Below are 20,978 nucleotides of genomic sequence, written 5' to 3' on the forward strand. Positions count from 1 at the left end.
CCACTTCCCTTAGTGGCTACTGCAACAAATTATCTGGCCACTTCCTTGTGGCCCCAGCATCCTCAGGGCCTCAGCCTGCAAACCCCAGCAGCCAGCTCCCCAGGTCCCTACTCTGCTCTGTCCAGGGTGCTGGCAGGTCTCTCAGCCCTCCAGAGACACAGTCCTTCATCCCTGGACTCCTAGCAGAGAACTGCCTTCCTCTGCCCTGCAGCTCCCTTTTTATATGGGCCTGCTTGGCCCTGACTGGCTGCTCCCTTCAGCCCTTCTCTGACTGGCTGCCTCCTGTGCAGCCTCCCTAGGGCTCTATTAACCGCTTAGAGCCCAGTGTGGGACAGGTACCCCATCACAAACTGTGTATTCTATTACTATTATGATTCTTGAGGTACTTGTTCCAAGTGAAGGAGGCATGGAAGTTGTTCCATCACTTCAGAGAGTTGTGCCGGGGAGGGGCGCATGATCGCTCTTGCGGCTTCCCTTTGCTTCCTTGTCAGAAGTCATTTTTCTGCAGGGAAGCAAAGAAATCTGCAGGGGACATGAATTTTGCATGTGTGCAGTGGTGCAGAATTCCCCTAGGAGTAATTATATGCCAAAAAAATTAGACTCCACAGGATTTTGTGTCTGTGTGGATTATTGTGAGAGGATCATAGTCATGAGGCCAAACATGGTTTCTGCAAATAAATGCTCCCGCATGGAAAGAGGACATGTACTGTCCTTGAAAGAATCCAAACCAAGGAGATAGTGCAGACAATTTATATTCTGAGCCCCTACTTTGGTCAGAAGTGAGACATCTGAGCACTGTTTTTTGTTGATGTTGTTTGTTTTTTTTTTTTAAAACACCTAATAGCATTATATTTCACTCTTGGACAAAAATGAATACTTTAAAAATTATTCTGCTAGGATGAACGGGCAAATACAATTTTGCATCTACATTAAAAGATATTAAGGCTCTATAAAGAGAGAATCTAGGAAACATCAAAATTAAAGTGGAAATTTAATTCTGTCTCTCCTCTTATACAGCAACATTATGGTAGTTTCTAGTTAAAGTATCACATACTATGTCTAAAGTTTAGGACTATCCTGTAAGGTGCTGAGGTGCCTTCTGAGACACATCAACTTCAGTGGGATTTTAGGGCACTCAGCATTTGTCAGGTCCCTCAGTGCACTGGTTGGACAGTGTCCATGTGCATCGAATGGAGTGAAATGTAGTGAACAAGATAGGGATCCTTCAGATCCGTGCCTTATTTGGGGCCAAACTTTATTTAGCAACAGCAGTATGAATAGACTGGAGAGGAGTGAGTTTAGCATCTAAAAAGACCTGAGTAGAGAAGATTACAGTTGTAGAGGAGGAAGATTATTAGGGAAATTTGGCTGTCAGGATAGAAAGTAAGAATGATGCCCCAAATTGGTAACACATACTGTCGTGTGGTACCTTTCTTGCCTACTCTATTCCTGTAATATTTCAAAATCATTTAACTTGCACTTGAAAACTTAGTCTCAAAAGGTTGAGCAAATTCATTGTGTCTTAATTCTTTTAAGAAGCCATAAATATAAGTGGGGAGTCTATATTCTGTGAAAATCAGAATGTATAGACACAGTGGTTATGTTGAATAACACAGAATACATTCTCTGGAATGGGTATTCAAGTGTAACAGAAGAATGTAGCTAAAATAATAGAATTGACTGGGAAGTCACTATTTTAAAGATTTGTTAAATAATACTAAACTGGTTTGCTTGCCTAGTTGAATAAAATCATTGTACAAGGTAAAATGGACTTGTACAGCACTCTGTAGAATGCCAGAAATGAAGATCTAAGCATTATTTGAATAGTGTTCAGAAAAAACATTCTGCATGTCTACCATATTGTGCATTGTGGCTGTTTACTGGAGCAATAAATGATAAACGGAAGTTTCAGAACTGAAAATAAACGTCAGAAATGTGTAAGGATGGATGGCCTGGAATCTTTAGAGTTTATCTATATCTTGTTTTTCTAACAAATATTCCATTCTTTCATTTTAAAAAAAGCATTGTTGTACAGAGAATGTGAAAGTATTTAGACCTTGGATGTTGCACGAGAACTTGCAAGATGAATAGCAAGCACGAATGAAGGCTAGATATGAGCTCAAGTACAGTTAGGAGTATAGAACATAAAACTGGAAGGGACCTCCTTGGTCATCAAATCCAGTCCCTAGCTACTGCAGGCAACTCCATCATATAATCCCATTCATAAATTTATCAAACTCTGTCTTAAAAATAGTTAGGTTATTTGTCACCATTGCTTCTATTAGAAGTTTATTCCAGAACTTCACTCCTCTGTTGGTTAGCAACCTTCTAAATTAAACACTAGTGACCTGCTTCAGTACTGATTGAAGTTGGTGGGTACGGGATCAGGGCGTGGTTTTAGTCCTCTACACCTAGAAGTAATATTCAAGCCTCTTCTGCTCCCTTACACTCATGAGCAGAGGATTAGCAATGCATGGTATGCATGTGGAAAGTAAGCATGAATGAGGAGACATGATTTCAAATACATTTCTCACCATGCAAATAAAGCATTTATCTATGCATTCCCATTTTTGGCCTTACTCCTAGTTACTAGGTGGGACTAACCTTGTAACCACATAAAAGTACTTTAAAAAATACAAGGTCAGATAATTCCCCTGTGCTCCGTGTCTTGCACATCAATTTTTGACATGTTGTTATGTGCATCATTTAACATGTGCTGTGCAATATACAGCACTTCGGCCCCGATTCAGCAAAGTTCTTACGCACAGGTGTAACTTTAAGTATGTGAGAAGTCCCTCTGAAGTCATTGGGCCCTATAGCCTCATGGGGACTGTACTATCAGTTATACTGAGTGGAACGAACACATGAAAAATGCAGTTCACAGTAATGTGCCCAAATGTAATAGTGCCAGTAAATGTGAAAGTAGATCATTTTTCATCATTCGGTAAATAGATCTTCCTTGTTGGACTTGTGCACTCTTCTGTGCAGATCTAAGAGTGTTCATTCATGGAAGCAATATATTCTGATAGAGAACTCCAGTTACTGGTAGGTAAGTTAGCATTCTTTGATTAGACACAGGCACCTGGATTTAGTGTTGCCTTTAAACAAAAATGCAATGCAAAATTATTTTTGTATGGTGTCTTTAGAAAACACTTCACACAGGCTTACAGCTTGCAAACATAAGCAGCATATGCAGGACTTTATTCAGCAGTGGTAGCATCCATACGTATGACAACATCTAAATAATGACTGGACATCATAATTCTGTGTCAGGGACACTAGAATATTGGAGGATAGAGAAAAGTTTAAAGAGTTAGGAGTTAGATTTAAAGGGACATGGTGTTAACAAGCCATAGAGAAGAGAAAGGGTTTGAAAAGGGCTTGTCTGATTTTTCTACTACCTCGCACATTGTGAAATCATTTACACCTGTGTAAAGTAAGTGTGAATTGGGTGTAATACACTACCAAATGACTATATAAGATGCAAGGCAATGGAAAAAATCAGGTCTCATGTGTCTGCCCTGAATTATGGACATGGGGGAGAGCTTGGACCTAAAATCAATTAGCCAGGTTCCGAAATGGAAGGAGGATAGAATTAAAACTAGTGGAATTCAGTGAGTTCAGTGAATAGTCTAGAGAATAGGAAGAGATGAGACTGAAGCACAAGAGACGTGATGCTGAAAAGGCCCTTGGAGGCTACCAGGGAGATTTTGCAATGAGTACAGAAATGGACAAGAAGTTAGTGAAGATTTGAGGATAGGGTTGTGGGACAGGGTGGAATTAGATTTTCCTGTTTCCAGTTATCAGTTGGTGTATTTTGACCATATTGCAGTTTGGAGATATGAAATAATGTTACAATACCCAAGACAATTGTTGGCTCCATACTCCAGTTGACTTATGTGATATTTGTTAAATCAGCAGCATAGTGCATGTTGGAGCATCCTATGAAGCAGGAGATGGGGATTCTCAATTTAAGGAGAATTGTACAAGAAAGAGAAGGTGGGGAGGCAATTACAAGTCTATTAAGTGAATGCTGGATGCCTCATTTAGCCTTGCCATTTGGGGAATTAATTTGTATTTCTAGAGTTGTTATCATTACTCTATCTGGAGATCACTTTTATGGCAGTGCTCAGTATCCATTGACTAAATATTGGAGTATTTCCCAGTTGTACTCCAGCTCTTGTGAAGAACAGAAGATTCTTGGCAGCTGAGCACTGATTGCGGGAAATGACCTTGAGGTTTCTGTTGTATGCAGCCAATTCATGAACTTGAATGGGTGGTGAGGGGAGTTGCACTGTTTATTTTTAGTTCCCTGGTAACAAGATTTGTAGCTAGCAAAAAAAGATGAAGGTTTGTCAGTATAGATGTTTACAAATGAGAGGAGTTAGACTGGATTTAATTATTTAAAGACATGAAGCCAAATTCAGTTCTGGTGTGAATGAGTGTAACTTCTATTGAAGGCAATGGAAATTATGCCACCTTATGCCAGGGCTGAGTTTGGTCCATTGTTTGGTATTGGCCTATTCCTGTATTATAGGGTTTAACTCTGTAGAGGTGGTTAATCCCTGCATTTTATTTTTTCTTCTATTTCTTTGTTTGCATGTTGATGTAAATTCTGTTTATAACCCCAAACAAACACCATAACTAAGTTGAAAGTTGCTAAGATATTCCTTGCTTGTTTTGCATTTATATAAAAACTTATTTAGTCATTCTATGGCTGTTACACTCTTAAGTGGATTATACTTCGGTGGAGAACATTATTATCTCCTAACATGTGTCACCTTTGTATAATTGACCCATCTTCAGTGTTTCTCTGAGACAGAATATAAAGTATTCAACCCAAGGGCTTGGCAGCATGATAATTCCTTGTGGAAGGGGGCAGGGAGGAGGGAGTTTTATGGTTGGAAAATGGAAAATATGGTCTGAACCTCTCTATAAGGCAGTGTGAGATGTGAAAACATTCCTGTTCTCACTGCCAGCAGCTGGTATGCTGATCATATATTCCATAATTCTTAGTAAGGTAGTTAGAGAGCCAAGAGGGGTTCTCTAACGACTACACTCTCAGTGGGGTGTTCCATAATTTCTAGCATGAACTGTTGCTAAGGAACCTCAAGTGTTTCCTTAGCTTCTTTATTAAAAGTTCTTTTGCTCAGTGTATCAGTTCCTGCCAATGGGAGTAGCTTGTTGCCTTATTAAGGGCTGTTGGTCAGGCTGCAACCTGTCTCTTTGTGTGAAGACCATGAAAGGACTGTAGTATGGATTTGCTTACAACAGATACTTCCTCCTGCAAACCGTTCTAAAGTTAGCAAGGGATACATTACAGGAAGAGGGCTTTAGAGAGGTGGTCTTGAAGGTTCATGTTCTGAAGAACCTGAAGGGTATGGTGTGTGGCAAACTCATGTGAAGTACATACAAATTGAACCCTGGCGGTGTTGCAAAGCCCCAGTTTTATATTTCAGCTCAACGTAGGTAATGTCTGTGTAGATTTTAACTGAATGCATGAAATCTCTAAACACCTGAAGTGCTGTCATCTAAAAGAAATTTCTAATATTACAGGGATCAGCTTTTAGCACTCAGCCACTTGAAGCTTACAATCTTTTCATGACCACAGCCACTGGTGATGGCATCAAACTCTGGGATTTGAGAACACTGAGGTAAGGCCGGATTACTTACATTAGAACTAAAAAGTCAGATATTATCCTTATTCAGAGTCTTCATACTTTCTTAAACAAGTGAGGTATAATTAGTTAATATCTGTACTATGCTCTGAACATATAAGGCACATGCTAACTATTATATGAAGAAAATGGCTAGCCAGCAGTAGCTACAGTAAACTCAAAAGTAGTTTTTTTTCCTTTATAATAAATATGCAGGACCTGATGCGTCTCTTCGTTACATAAGTGGTTTTTCTACTATTCCAGTATAAAACTAGTATAATGGAGTGCGGAATCAGGCTTGCAATCTTGAGCTTTTTTTTTTCTTTTTTTCTTTTAAAGGATAATCACAGATTGTTTGTTTGTTTAGAATATTAACTGTTTATACAAAATAAAAGTTGCATTTTAGCACTTGGTTGCCCAGGGAAAGTTCACTAAAGTAGAAGCCATTGAACAGTCAACACTTGTCAACTATTGCCACATATTTACCTCAGATATCACTTATTTCAAATACAAAATAGTATATTGTGCTATGGCAATGACAGTGTTTCCAAAACATCGTGCCAGCCTATCTGTTATGACAGATGCACCATATGAGCTGGTGTTTAAAATGGGAATGGGCTTTTATGTAACTAAATTATTATTATGAATCATGTCTATTCATCCAGAAATGTATGTGGTGCTTTCTAAAACCAGACTTCCCCTCCTCCAAAATACAATCTAGCACAAGAAAAACTGCCTCCTCCACAAAAAAAATCCCAAACCAAACAAAACAAAAAAAGGAGGGACAGCTGTTCAGGAAAGGGAAGATTTGGGGAGATCTCTGTTGAGGAGGGTAAGGTATGAAATATTTCTAAAAGAAAAGGGTTTTAGAGAACTGATTTGAAAGAGGGGAGGTGCATTAGTTTTAAGTGATATTCTTGAGTTTCTTGTTTATGTTTTTATTAAATGTAATGTTTTATAGTTTGCCTATTAGTTTGGTTATTTTGATTAAGGAATACTTGATGTTATTTTCAGTTATTTTCACTTTTTTTGTTTGTAAAAGATCTGCTAAGCCTATAGAAGGACATGTAAGGTCTTGCCAAAATATGGCGCCTTATTACCCACACCAGTGTCAAAAAGTAATAAAACTGGAGACTTCTGTGGTTGGAAACTATTATGTTCCTATGTTTTTGTAATCAGCTGGTCTAACTACTATTCTAGAAGAGTAATAAATGAGTTGAGAACTTTTCACAGATCACTTACCTGCCTTTTCCTTTTTAAAATATTAATATAAGCAAAGCTAGTGAATGGTAAAGTAGTTAAAAGTAAAAGCTGGGTAATCAATTAAATGCATGTGTCCTGGGGGGAAGGGAATAATTTATTTATGTTCTTGCTTCTTGTTTAGTTTGGCAGGGTCATTATATTCACTGAGTTCAGATGGCTAAATTAAAAAAATTAAAGCAGGTCCTTTGTGGCCCATATTTAAAGTACCCGTCTGTAAATATGAACTATAATGCTCACTGGCAGTGACTGCTGTAGTGAAGTTGCAAAAAAGATCCCCAGCTCTTCACTAGCTTATAACTTTCTAAAATGTTCTCCTGTTTAGATGACATTTTCTGTCCCTGCTCTACTCACAAGTGGAATTTTCTGGAAAAACTGACTTTTTTTTTAGTCATTTTTTCAGTCCATGCAAGGAAGAAAATAGTTTACTCTCCCCTTTCTACCTACTCCAGTAGGTGTTATTCACATAGAGAATTAAAAAATGGCTGAGTTTAGAGTGTTCTGATTTATCATGGAAGAAATCTGCGGTAAAGGGGCATTGAACAATTATGCACTTTACAAATTTTTGGTTTTATGTCCATAAAGCTCATAATACACCAAACACACAGATCTCCCTCATTTTTTTGTTTATGGGTGTTACTTTGAACATGTCTCTAACATACGCATTCTTGACCTGGTTTTTCTTGCTTACACCACTCATTCATCTCAACATTTGCATTTCTTTGGACCAGATCATTTACTCAAAGTTTCTTCTTTGTTGCCCAACACTCAAGGCAATACATTAAAACTGGATGGACCACTGTTTTATAGATTTTTTTTCCCTTTTAATCCTACTGGTATTTTCTGTCAACTCTCCGTTTGAGCCCAGCATTTATTATCCTAGCTCTAATTTCATCCTCCATTTTCCCAGGTTCTGGAACCCAGATACTTGAAACTTTTGCATTTTCAGTATTTATCTGCCCTTCTAGTTTCAAGGATAATTTTTCAGTGTTCATATTATTGAAATGCTATACCATATACTATTTTTTCTCTGCTTATTTTGACCCGATGTCTCTCCAACACATCTCTCCATTTATCAAGATCCTCTAGACTGTCTTTCTGCTCACTGCATAGAATATCATCTACAGACAGCATGCACCAAGGTGCCTCTTTCTGTATGTTCCTGTCGGGATATCCAGGACAAGGATAAAGAAGAAAGGCTCATTGCTGATCTCTGATGCATGCCCATCTTTACTGGTACTTCATCTCTTTCACCACTAGAAGTTCTCACTATTGACATTGCATCTACATACATGGCTTGAACAAGCCGCACATAAAGTTTTGGTACCACTTTCTTCCTCAGACACTACCATATGACTTCTGGTGGAATTCAGTCAAAGGTCTTTTCCAAATCAATGAACACTATGTAAATATTTTTCCCTTTCTCTCTAAATTTTTCCACTAACTGCTTCAGTGCAAAAATAGCATGTGAATGGGGAAGTATACTATAAGTCTTCATCAGTATGAATAGTGTACAGGAAATGCAGTAATAATTAACTCAACAATAGATCTTTCGCTACCACTCATTTTTGCTTTGTCTGATAGATTTTAAGTGTCTGTGTAATTATATATAATATATGTTCACAAATCTATATGAAATGTATGCCACGATGTATATCCAAAATCCCCATGAGAAAAAGAATTCTGCTATTGTGCATAAACTAAATTGGTACTCTGCATGCAGAAAGTTTCTGTATAAGAATGTTTTAATGCCGATACATTGTTTTGATGATTCTAGAGGCTACAGCTTGCTGTGAAGACCACAGACTTAATCCTGGCACATAATAGGTTTCATAAAGATGTACCATTTTATTCTGTACAAATATATCTGGAAAGTCCATATAATTGAAAATGTTTATAATATAGTGCAGTAATATTTCAAAAATGTCATTCAAGCTGAATTTAGACATATCAAGTTTAAAAGCAATTCACAAATTAATAGTTAAGGTAGGAAAGTGCAGTCCATTGACTGTGCTGTTTCGACATACAGTAGTTGTAGAGAACTATACACTGCATGTTGTGAACTAGCAGTACAGAAATAGGCACACAGTGTCCAGAACTGACATAAGAGATAGGAATTTTGGAGCTGCCTGAGTCAAATGAAGTTGTGTGTATTAACATTAGCGGAGAATTTAAGCACTGGGCCTGAGAGTCAAATTGGGCTACTAAACTGTGGCTGGAATATTTGTTGATTGGGTGATCCCAGATTTAAATTTACAGGAATGTTTGTCTCTGTCCCAGAAAATTTAAATCTCAAACGGAAAAATTTGAGTTGGTAACTTTACATTCTAACTTTCCAGTTAGAAAACTGGAACTTTATAATTTTACATTCTAACTTTTCCACTGTTTCAAACTTATTTTAGTAGATTATTGTATTCCTTTAACATCAATTACTCCTATCCAGGGCCACCCGGGGAGGGGGGGGGGGCAAGTGGGGCAATTTGCCCCGGGCCCCACAGGGGCCCCGCGAGCCCTGGCTGAGAATCCCTTTCCTGGCTAGAGGCGTCTTTTTACTTACCCGGCGATGGTCCGGGTCTTCGGCGGCATTTCGGCAGCGGGAGGCCCTTCAGTTGCTCCGGGTCTTCGGCGGTGGGTCCTTCAGTGCTGTCGAAGACACGGAGCGACTGAAGGACCCACCGCCACAGACTCAGAGCGCTGCCTGGTGAGTATGTCCGCTCCCCCGCTTTGCCCCAGGCCCCCTGAATCCTCTGGGTGGCCCTGCTCCTATCCACCTGCAAACATGATATTAAAGATTTAATTTCTGGTACTGTATTGGTAACTAGGCAGAGGTTGATCTGAATTTAGCAAAACTTCACAAAAATAAATGATTGTAACTATCAACTCTGCAGCTAGTTTAAAAAACTACTTTTTAGCCAGCGTTAATTCTGTTTATTTTAATTCCTCTAAAGGTGTGAACGTCGATTTGAAGGACATATTAACCGCTGCCACCCATGTGGAATAGCTGTCACTCCCTGTGGGCAATTCATAGCCTGTGGATCAGAAGATAAAAGCGTACGTAATAATATTTTATTACTTTTGTTGCAAACTATAGAGCTGCTTCTAATATATGCACAAAAAGTGTCCTTTCATGCATTCTTCTGGGGCCTTAGATAAGAGCAGAAAAACTGAGATCTTGTGTGCTCTCTTTGAATACCAGGGATCCTATTTCACATTCATAAGACTCTGGGCTTCCCCTCATGGTGTTGGCCAAAATGTCGTCGTCTTTTTACTGTTATGTAATGTGCTGTGTGCCTGTTGGTCGCATTTTCATTTGGTTGAATGTAGAGTGTGTGTGTGTATGTGTATATGTATATATATAATTAGTTTAAGCATTTTGAGATAAACTTTTTACTTACCTTTGAAAAATAGTTGATATATTTTGGATTCCAAATACCTGAAAGAGCATACATATCTGATTCTTGACACCATAAAGATGTATGCATTGCATCTGACATACAGTGCATTTTCTTTCATGTCAGAGAAAATAATTTTCTTTTAAATAGTTCACATTCCATTATTTCTCCTTGAAAATACAACAGACTCTCAAAATTCAGAACAGTTTTTAAAGGCTAATTTATTACATTTTATGCAATGCATGATTCAGAGTTCTCACCACCGCTTACAGTGGATGGCACATAGTGCCAGTTATGGCAATTCCTGTGATGTGCATATCTGAACAATAGGAACTGTATAGAAACTACAGACTCATTTTGCGTAGATTGCCAAACTGCCTTCAAGTGGTGATGACTTTTATTAATGGGTTGGAGATGAATCAGTGATCTAGATGAAAAATGAGAAGGCATTTAGCTGTACTTAGATCCCGTTGGAAATGAATCCCAATGGTACAAGTTCAATTGAGAGTGTTCTCGTTTAAAGATGGTTTCTCTTTTCTCATTGGCTAGTACCATCAGACCCTACTGTCACCTGTAATTACTTCTGGTAAATATGCATTTGTTTTAGATGTAGCAGACACTCTCAAATAAAAGCAGACTATAATTTGTACAAGTATTCAAATAGTGTAAATTTTGATAGGCTATGCATTTCTTTGCATAATTTTGACTATACCCTTATGCTTGATAGCAGCCCTTGCTCCATTTCTTCACTGATTCACTAGAGGGTAGTTACTTTCCAGCTGGTGATATATACTTTGGGTACTCTGCACCATGTGGGATCAGGTTTCTATTGAACATAAATCTCCTCAAAGCTTTTTGGTAGGGAATCTGTTTTACTTTCATCTATACTCTTTATAAAAAGCAACAGAGTCTCCTGTGGCACCTTATAGACTAACAGACGTATTGGAGCATAAGCTTTCGTGGGTGAATACCCACTTTGTCAGTTGAAGTGGGTATTCACCCACGAAAGCTTATGCTCCAATACGTCTGTTAGTCTGTAAGGTGCCACAGGACTCTCAGTCTGGATCAGTAAAAAGCAACAAACACGGCTACCGCTCTGATACTATACTCTTTATAGTTAACTCTTTAAGGCTATATGAGTAGGATGAGCAAACATTGATCTTAAATTCAGATGCAAAAGTAACTGCAATAGCAGACTGTTGTTGAAACCCTGGCTCCTAACACCTTATGCAGGCAAGTGTTTTGGTGCCTGGAAGATCTGGAGTAATTAAGGTTCTGTTGATATTTCTGTTGTTTGAATGCTGGAAATGTGCTTTTCAAAATGTTCTTTGGGAAAAAAAAAGTCATTTTCAGAAGAGAGGGTTTTTTTCCCTTTAAGATGAAATATAATTTAAATTGGTGGTTTGAAGTTTCAACTGTATGCTCATGATTTATATATGATACGTAGATTATTAGTTGGGACTGATAACTAAGACCCATGATAGGTACTATAAAAATACATATGACCAGATTGTAAACCCTGTTCTGCTCCCTTTCTGCCTCAAGTCCTGTTGGGATACTGCTGATACGGGAGAGTCCCCAGTAGGTGTGGAGTCAGCAAAGTTAGCTTCTATGCCTCTCTCTTCACCATTTGGTGCTAGGGGGGATTTGTTGTGGGTGATGAGTAAAAGTGGTTAGAGCATGATGCATTATTCATTCCAGCTACCACAGCTGGCATATGGTCTTTGTGGGACTCTGCCAGCTAGCACATTTCAGTGCAGCCCCTGGGTTGCTCTAATTTGCATCTGGCTCTGGACAGAGAATCATTGAGCTGTTTAGCTTGTTGTCTTTCAACTGGCACTCCTACTCCTATGGTTCTGCTTTACTCATAGGCCAATTGCTAAGAGGTCTTGAAAATGTCAGGAGCCATGAATACAGTGTTATAGCATGCTTTCTCAAGTATAATTTGATATTAGGAAACCTGAATCACTACATCAGATTTAAAAAAAAAAATCATTCATCATATTCTAGGAGTTACAGCAAATGTTTGATGTGCACCTTATTCCTTAACTTTATTATAACCCACTGTTTACTGCAACTCACATTGTTAACAACATAGATCATTGGATAGTGGGATATAAATACTATATATGATGTTTGGCACATTACAGAAACTTGTTAATATCTGTCTGCTTGAGACTGAAAATAAATTAGGGGCTAATCAGGTAAATCTACTCTTAGCGCTCTTTGTTCATTGCCCATAAATTTATACTTCTATGTTTGACTTAAATCAGCACTGGAATTTGGGATATTAATATTATTGCATTATATTGGTTTAGATATCATTCATCATTTTTTGTTGAACCAATTTTCCTTGAAGATTCAGAAAGTTTAGAACTCCACTATTTGACTTTTACCAAAGGATCTGAAACTATCTGGTCTAGTAGGATAATATTTTAGTTTTTATACTTTTAGGAGGACTTCTTTAAAATGTTGAAAGTTAATATACTTTATAACTTGTACTGTTCTTTTTAAATTTAAAAACAAATCAAAGCACTTGACATTCCAGACATATTGTCAAAACTAATAACATCCTGACAGCTGTCTTGAACTGTAACTAAAACAAGTTTTTCAGAATATCTAAAGCCATCTACTCTTACAGTCCATATTCTATACTTGAGCATCTGCAGAAGCTGAGGAAATTTTTGTAAGGGTGTAAGAAATACAGCAACATGGGCAAAGACCTTATCTTCAAGCACTGGATTCTGGAAAGAAGTTTATGTAACTTTTCTCTGCCCAACAAGTCAGTAATGATGATGTATCTTAAAGCCATCTGTGATTCCATTTATCAAGCACAGTGCTTGCGCCTCTTCTTTAAACAAATGTGAACTGAATTTGAAACCAAACGAGCCACTACTGTAATATAATTGAGACATCAATCTTAAACTGTCTTTGTATTCACTTTAAGAGAAGTGTTTGACAAGGAAGAAAATGTGTTGGCAACATTGATTAAAAGCAAAATTGAAACCATATTTCCACAGGGTGCAGAAACAGATCACTGAACCACGTTATTATAAACAAAGAATTGCAGATGCTATCCTCCTTTTCCCCCTTCTTATGAAGTATGTTAGACCTATTTTTTGCTAAGAACAACTCACCACAGCTCCTGTTTGGTTTGAGCAAGAGCTGTTTCCTTTTGACTCACTTGGCAGAACTATTACTAGTTAATGATGAAGATTCCAGTGCAGTGGTGTGGAAGCTGTACATGCAGGAGGTCCAGCCCATGGGATGAGGGCCTCTGCTAATTGACCATGTCCTGTCAGAATATATGCTCTCTGGTGTCAGACAGCAGTTGATAGTGAGAGCAGAATCAGTTCTAACAGAAAAGTTTCCATAGTGTGAAAAATATACGTTCCAGTAACCAGATACCTGTAGCATCCTGGTCCTGAATTTAGTCAGAATCATGTCCAGTGATTATAGAGCACGCTAAACCAGAAATGTTAATTTTAAAATAGCCTTTTTACTTATGGCTGTTAATTATCTATGCTGATTTTTGTAAATAAATAAATGGATGTAGTAATAATTTCTTTCAGACCAATCAATGGATCATTGCAAGTCTCTAAATAGAAAACAATTAAGGGTATGAAACAAAAGCTGCAACCAGTATCAGTGCTCCATTTTGCTGAACTCTGTATAAAAACATTTGCAGAAACATTTGGTGCCCAAACAGATCACAATCTAAAAGAAGAAGAAAAATCTGAAGTGTATGGGAAATAACTATTTTTAAGCACACATTTTTGAATGCATGTGTGTCCTGGCTTCATTTTCCTATACTGTATTTAATGAGGTTTTAGTTAGCTGACTGGTTTAATTATACAAGAAATTATTTCCTTCAGGTTTCTTTTTCTTTGAATACCTTTGAGTAAATTCCAAGATTGCAGAAATAAAGTGGGGAATGTAGAAATAAAAATTTAGGTCTTTGATTATATTTAGATTCAGTTTTTCCAGGTCTCTCTGAACTATAGAGTTTAAGGGGCACAATTTGGCCTCAGTCCTGAACCGCAGCTTGGTAACATGCACCCCTGTGCCCACATGGAGTCTCAGACTCCAGTGAGACTTTGCCTGATTGCTGTGGTTTACACTGACTGCATTGAAGGACTGGAGCTGTTTTTTTAGCATGAATAGTTTCAACCTTAATGACCATTATAATTATGTACATATTGTGTAAAAAGTTCTAGTCACTTTTTGCATTTTCACTGTGTATTTCACTGTGATAAAGGATTGCCTATGGTAATGTATTTTTAAACTTGTTCCAAGCAGAGAATCAAATTTTGGGTGCTCCAGAGTTGAGGGTACAAAATTGGAGAGTGTGTGGAGCCTGTTCTTCCCACTCCAGTGATCATGAACTGGAGGCAGTCATAATACAGCTGCCCACACACCTTGTTCTAGCATCACTATCAGCATGCAGCAGTCTCGACAGAGGGAATTTGTGCAGACTGCTGGTGTAAACATATTTATGGTCCCAACATCTTGCCCATCAGCTTGTGGTTGGAGGGCTGTGCTAATGGGAGTGCAAGTGACACTGGAGCCATTATCCCTGTTCTGGTCTCTATGGGCATAATGCCTCCAGCCACTACCATGCCTATAACACACTTCTTCCCACCACCTAATGCAAGCCTGGCTCTAAGAGTCATAACTTGAGCCAAATTTGTTTCAGACATAAAATTCTGGCTTTGGCATAACATAAAACCTAGAGTTTCTTGAAAGCTGACGTGTTTAAATCTAAATGACTACTGAAGTTGCTGTTTTATAGAACTTTAGTTCTAACAACCTGTACGTTTTAGTGCTGTGCCAACAGACATTTACGTGGTTATAATCCATTTACCCAGCTATAAATCAGGTCTTGTCTTAAAGGTTTTCCCAAATGGATTACCTTTAAACTGGTAACATAAATTCATTAGTGTTATTGTGTGATGTTTGCTATCTTTGTCTTATGTAATAGAATTCAAAAACACTTTATTTTTGTATGTTCTTTCACCAGTGTGTAACTTTCTAGATACTTATTACTTATATTATCAGTACGTCTTTGTGAAACAATATAATGCTGGCTGACTGCTAATTTCATCATCTACTTAACCATATGGTAGCAGAATTTTGGTTCTAAGAATACATACTCTAAAGAACTCTTTCATTTTGAATAGTTTTTAAATTACTTTTCTTGTATTTCCTCCTTCCACCCCCAATTTTATTAACTGATTTTATTGGATTTGACATTTACAATAAGTAGCTATTTTAATAATTCTTAATTCAACTTGGGAAACAAATTTTAGCTGTAATAAAGTGTTGAGTGCTATTCAGCATTTATCTCCTGAGACTGTCTCCTTGTGAGGAAGGATGGTCCACTGGTTAGAGCACTAGCTTGGGCAATAGAAGATCTGGGTTCAATTTTTGCTCTGCCACAAGCATCCTATGTGACCCTAGGCAAATCACTTAGTCTATCTGTGCTTCTTCCCCATCTGTACAATGGGAATAATACCTGGCCTAAATACATTCTATAGAGTGTGAGTGATTTATACTACTGCGATATCTAATGCAGATAGAATACCACTCCTAGGCCAATCTCAAATGCGTCCATTTAAAGTGTATGTATACTTTCTGCCAGGTGGTGACAGCAGCAACAGGGGTCAATATCCAGGGGTTTCTCTTAATATTACAAAACAGAACTGTCTTGAGCCCCCATCCAGAAATCTAGAAAAACTGAACACGACACTGGGCACCTGTAAAAGCCAATACTTCCCTACCCGCAAGCACGGAATCTGTGTATAACAAAAGAAAACTTTTATTAAGAGGAGAGGTAACACAGCATTAATTTGGGAGAACACAACAGTGATTCAAAAGCATGTACACAATAAGTAAACACGCACCCCCACAGAATCTTGGGCACTACTTTGCCTTAGTTTTCCACCTTGCAATATGAAAGTCCAGTGGACAAGTGTCCCTTCAATATGCCACTCTCCTTTTCCTTCTGTTGCACCCCACTTACGGTTTGTTAGTCTAGGTGTGTATTCAGGTGGGTTCACCTCCAATTCCTGAGGGGAAGTGTGTGTGCTCAAGTGATGTTTCCACCTCAGTTCACTGCTGTCATTGCTGCTGTTGGCCGCAATGCTGTGTTCTCAGGTTCCATCACCTAACCCAGTTCTTAGTGATTTCACTAGTTAGCAGGGAACCTCACTGCTGCCGCCCCCGCTTCATTTTTTCACCATGGAGGGAGGGAAATGGTCCTATGGCATCTAGGACCCTTTAAACAGAGTTCACACCACCATGTAGAAACACCTATTGTCATCCTTTCTGTTGTTCAGACGGGATTGGCATCACTCCCGCCCCCGCTCAGTGAGTGAGGATGAATTGAGAGTGACTTTCTCAATTAGGGCATATTAAGTACAGTTCTTCTGCCCTTTAGTCATACAGTAAAAATAACAACGTTGTATTATCCCTGTATCCAAGACTTAGGTGAATTTTAACCCAAAACAGTCAAAATTGATCACTTTGGCAAAGCAGGTCTGTCTGCTGATCACCTAGAAGAGACAATAGGTGTGTCTATGCAAATGTGGTCTGTTCCTGAGGTCTTTCCCCCCAGTTCATCAATAGATGGCAGGAGAGAGCTCATTCAGACCACTGGCTTATTGAAGACATACAATATTGTCTGACTATATAATGGCTCCTTAAGAACTGGGATGGCCTTCCCGTGGACTGCAGAGACATGAGAAATGACTTTTTTCTTCATGAAGTCCCTTGTCACTAAGATGGAGAAACCCCGGCACAGATCTCTATGATAAATAGCCTGTAAGTGCCAGAAGCAATTCAGCTTGCTTTTTTTTTTGTTTTGTTTTGTTTGGGAAGGATATTTCTCTTTCAGCACTGAGATCTGGGTATATAATAATCTGTGAATGTTGGCACTCCATTTTTCCAGTTTGTAGGGCTTTGAAGGACAGTTTTCTGTCTATATATTGTTCACTAAAAGTCCCATTCTGTATAGTAATTGGAAGGTTTAGAGGTAGATGTTCTCCAATTCTGTCTTCCTCCTTCTTTCTGGTGACAAGTGTCCTGATCTAACTCCCATTCAAGGTCAGTAGAAGGACTGCTGTTGGCTTGAGTGGAGCTGGATCAGTCCCAAAGTGCTTTACTATTTTTCTTCCCTTTCTAGAATGAAAGGGATGTTGCTTAATGCATTTTACTATGCTCAGTCTGCTAGAAAAATTCTAACATACACATTGTTCCAGAATCCCAAGTGTTGTTTTTTTTCCTTAGAGATCAGAATGATTTCTGGCTAATGGTTGGTACTATTTCTATTGTTGGTCAACATTTTGCCTGCTTCTGTGTTTAAGATTTGTGTTTCAAGTAGCTTAATATTCTTCCATTACACTCAGTGTGTAAAGGATTTTAACTTTGCTTTTTGCAATTTAACTCTCTAACCATAAATAGACTGACAGTGTCCCTCTTCTTTGATGTTTGGTTGACTGAAGTTACTCCAGCAATACCAGAGCACCATACCTGCTGAAAATGTCCCTCTCAAATTCTAATAAATCCAGAAAATTTGCTTAAAGTTGGTTTACTGTTTTTGTTTTTGGGTGGGGGATGAAGTGCATCTAAAATATTTCCTGTTAACGTAAGGGCTAAAATTTATTTATTTTTATTGGCTAAATACCTAAGCATGTTGTCTCTTACACCCTTGAGTTGTTGCTACCATTTGGGTGACACTGGTGAATACAAACAGCTATTTTTCATAGCCATCTCTTTCATTTAAGATTGAAATGTTTCTTTAGTAATTTGGAGTTCTGATATCTGAGGTAATCATTTTAATCACCACCTCAGCTACTTCATGATGACAGAATATTAATGGACAGAAGTGTCCGAATAGTTGTGAATATCACACTGTAGATTGGATCCCCAACACTAAAATCTTTGGAACAAGAATCAAAGGCATACCATCCAGATTCTTTTCTTTTTTCCCTCTCTAACAAAATAATTGCAGAGAAAGGATGGTCATGTGGTTACAGCACTGCATTGAGACTTAAGAGATCTGGGTTAGTTTCCTGGCTCTTCCATAGACTTCTTGTGTCATGTTGGCCAAGTTAGTTGATTTCTCTGTGCTTTAGTTCCCATCTGTAATATTGGGATAATGATACTTCTTCTCTCTCACCCCTTGTTTGTCTTATCTGTTTAGATTGTAATTTCTTAGATGTAAGTTCTGTCTCCTACTAAATGTTATCATGGCACTAAGCACAGCGAGACTCCAGTCTCAGAGTGTCTAAACACAGTCATAATACAACGTAATTGGCCAAATAAAGTGAGGCCAAACCCTCAACTTGATGGCATTTCTCTATTTCTCTGTCTGTAACATGATAATTTTTGAAGACTACATCTGATCAATTCCAAAATTTCAAGGAATGTTCTAGCTGTCTGGGAAGAATCTTATTCATTTGGTGATAATCAAAAAAGCATGATTTCCACTAAAATCAGAAAAAAGTTCAATGGAAAATTTGCAAGCAGCTCTACCCTTATCCCTAATCTTCACCCTGTATCCCACTATCCCATCACCCAATCCTAAACCTGTTGGCTATTCCACTTTTCCTCCCCCGCCTGCCCAGAGCTCTGCCCCCCATTTCTCCCATACCACGGTCCTCCATTCTTCCCCCTTCCATTCTTCTGGTGATCCCATATGTCAAAATATTTTTCACTAGGAGGGTGGTGAAGCACTGGAATGGGTTACCTAGGGAGGTAGTTGAAGCTCCATTCTTAAAAGCAGAAAAGAGTCTTGTGGCACCTTATAGACTAACAGACATATAGGAGCATGAGCTTTCGTGGGTGAATACCCACTTCTTCGGATGCATGTAGTGGAAATTTCCAGGGGCAGGTATAAATATGGAAGCAAGAGTGAGTAAGGCTAGAGATAAAGAGGTTAGTTCAATCAGGGAGGATGAGGCCCTCTTCTAGCAGTTGAGGTGTGAACACCAAGGGAGGAGAAACTGCTTTTGTAGTTAGCTAGCCATTCACAATCTTTGTTTAATACTGAGCTGATGGTGTCAAATTTGCAGATGAAATGAAGTTCAGCAGTTTCTCTTTGAAGTCTGGTCCTGAAGTTTTTTTTGCTGCAGGATGGCTACCTTTAAAACTGCTATTGTGTGTCCAGGAAGATTGAAGTGTTCTCCTACAGGTTTTTTATATTGCCATTCTTAGAGGTTTTTAAGGCCCAGCTTGGCAAAGCCCTGGCTGGGATGATTTAGTGGGTATTGGTCCTGCTTTGAGCAGGGGATTGGATTAGATGACCTTCTGAGGTCTCTTCCAACCCTAATATTCTATGATTCTATGAACATTGCACTGCTTTTTGTGTCCCCCTACTTCCCTCTTTTTAACACCAAGAAGCTGCCCAGTTATAAGAACCTTAAATTTGTATTTCCTAACTTTTTGACCTTGCCAGTTACAGTCCTGTCTTGAACCTTTTCAGTTCAGGATAACAGTTTTTTAAAGAAGGTTGCATTGGGACAACTCCAGCTTCCTCTAGATCTCTCTGGTTTCTTGGATCCCTATCCGTTTGGGTTTGAACATCACTTATGGTACAGAGATGGCATTAATACCCTTGATTGCTATATTTCTGGTGATTGACAGAAGTCAAATGTCTATAAGAATTTTATTATCACTATCAGAAGTTACTCTGAAACCTGACTTAATACTGTTGACTATGATGTAATGTTGACTTTCATGCAGGATTTGGCAGGGTTAGGTAGGATTTTTCTTCGTGGCAAAATTCCTTTCTCTCAAAAAAATCTGGGGATGATACTATGTAATTGTTCATTGGTCTAAAGTCCTCACATCTGGAGTCCCTCAGAGTTCCATTCTATCACTCTTTCAGTATAACGTGTATGGGTAGCTGCTGTAGACAATCTGAGGCATTTTGGGTTGCAGTGTTATTGGTATGCCAATGATACTCTGACTATAAATGCAGTCTAGCAAGTGCAGGTTTTGTGCCTTTTTTCAGTGGATATTACACAGAGATCTGGATAAAAATGAGATTGTTGAGGATTACCGTGGAAAGGATGGTTGATAGGAGGAAGAACTGAGGGGGATTGATGGGGATTGTGATGGCTCCATTCCATATATTGATACAGTAAATTTGTTTCTTGCAAAGGAAGGATCACATGCTTGGTTTACTTTTCTACTCCTGACTTTTTGGTTTCCCAGATAGCAGTGATGGTTTCTAGTACTTTTATTCATCTGGGGTTAGCTAAGAGATTGCTATGTTTCCTTACTAATATGAACCAGGACTTTGCCACCTCCACATTGAGTTTAGAAGCAGCTCAATCTTTTATGATGACTCAGAATGCAATGGTTCACTTGCTCAGTGTAAATAGGTGAGCAGAAGCACAATACACCTGTGCTGCACTGGCTTACTGTTTGATTCTAGGTCAGTTCAAGTTTTTGGCTTAATCTGTGGTGCCTTCTGCAGTTGAGGCCTGGCCACCATGGACACTGCACCTTGTTGCATATCACTATGATAGCTGAGAAGTTAGTGTTGGCGGGAAGAAGGGTGTACTTCCCTAGCTAATGTGGAAATTCCCTTTTCTGGTGATCCCACAGGATATGTCTATGCTACACCGCAGCTGGCTCATGCCAGCTGACTCAGGCTAAGGGG

At 38.6% G+C, this 20,978-nt stretch overlaps 1 protein-coding gene across 1 annotated transcript in view; it reads left to right on the forward strand.

The window, feature by feature from the left end:
* Window positions 1–20,978, forward strand: part of WDR27 (WD repeat domain 27) — a 200,446-nt gene that overhangs the window by 82,076 nt on the left and 97,392 nt on the right. The window contains exons 21-22 of the mRNA XM_034765184.1: window positions 5,557–5,654; window positions 9,866–9,968. Of these exons, the coding sequence (XP_034621075.1) occupies window positions 5,557–5,654; window positions 9,866–9,968 (201 nt within the window). The remainder of the gene's footprint in view (window positions 1–5,556; window positions 5,655–9,865; window positions 9,969–20,978) is intronic.

Source organism: Trachemys scripta, chromosome 3, assembly GCF_013100865.1.
Source record: "Trachemys scripta elegans isolate TJP31775 chromosome 3, CAS_Tse_1.0, whole genome shotgun sequence".
Taxonomy (NCBI): domain Eukaryota; kingdom Metazoa; phylum Chordata; order Testudines; family Emydidae; genus Trachemys; species Trachemys scripta.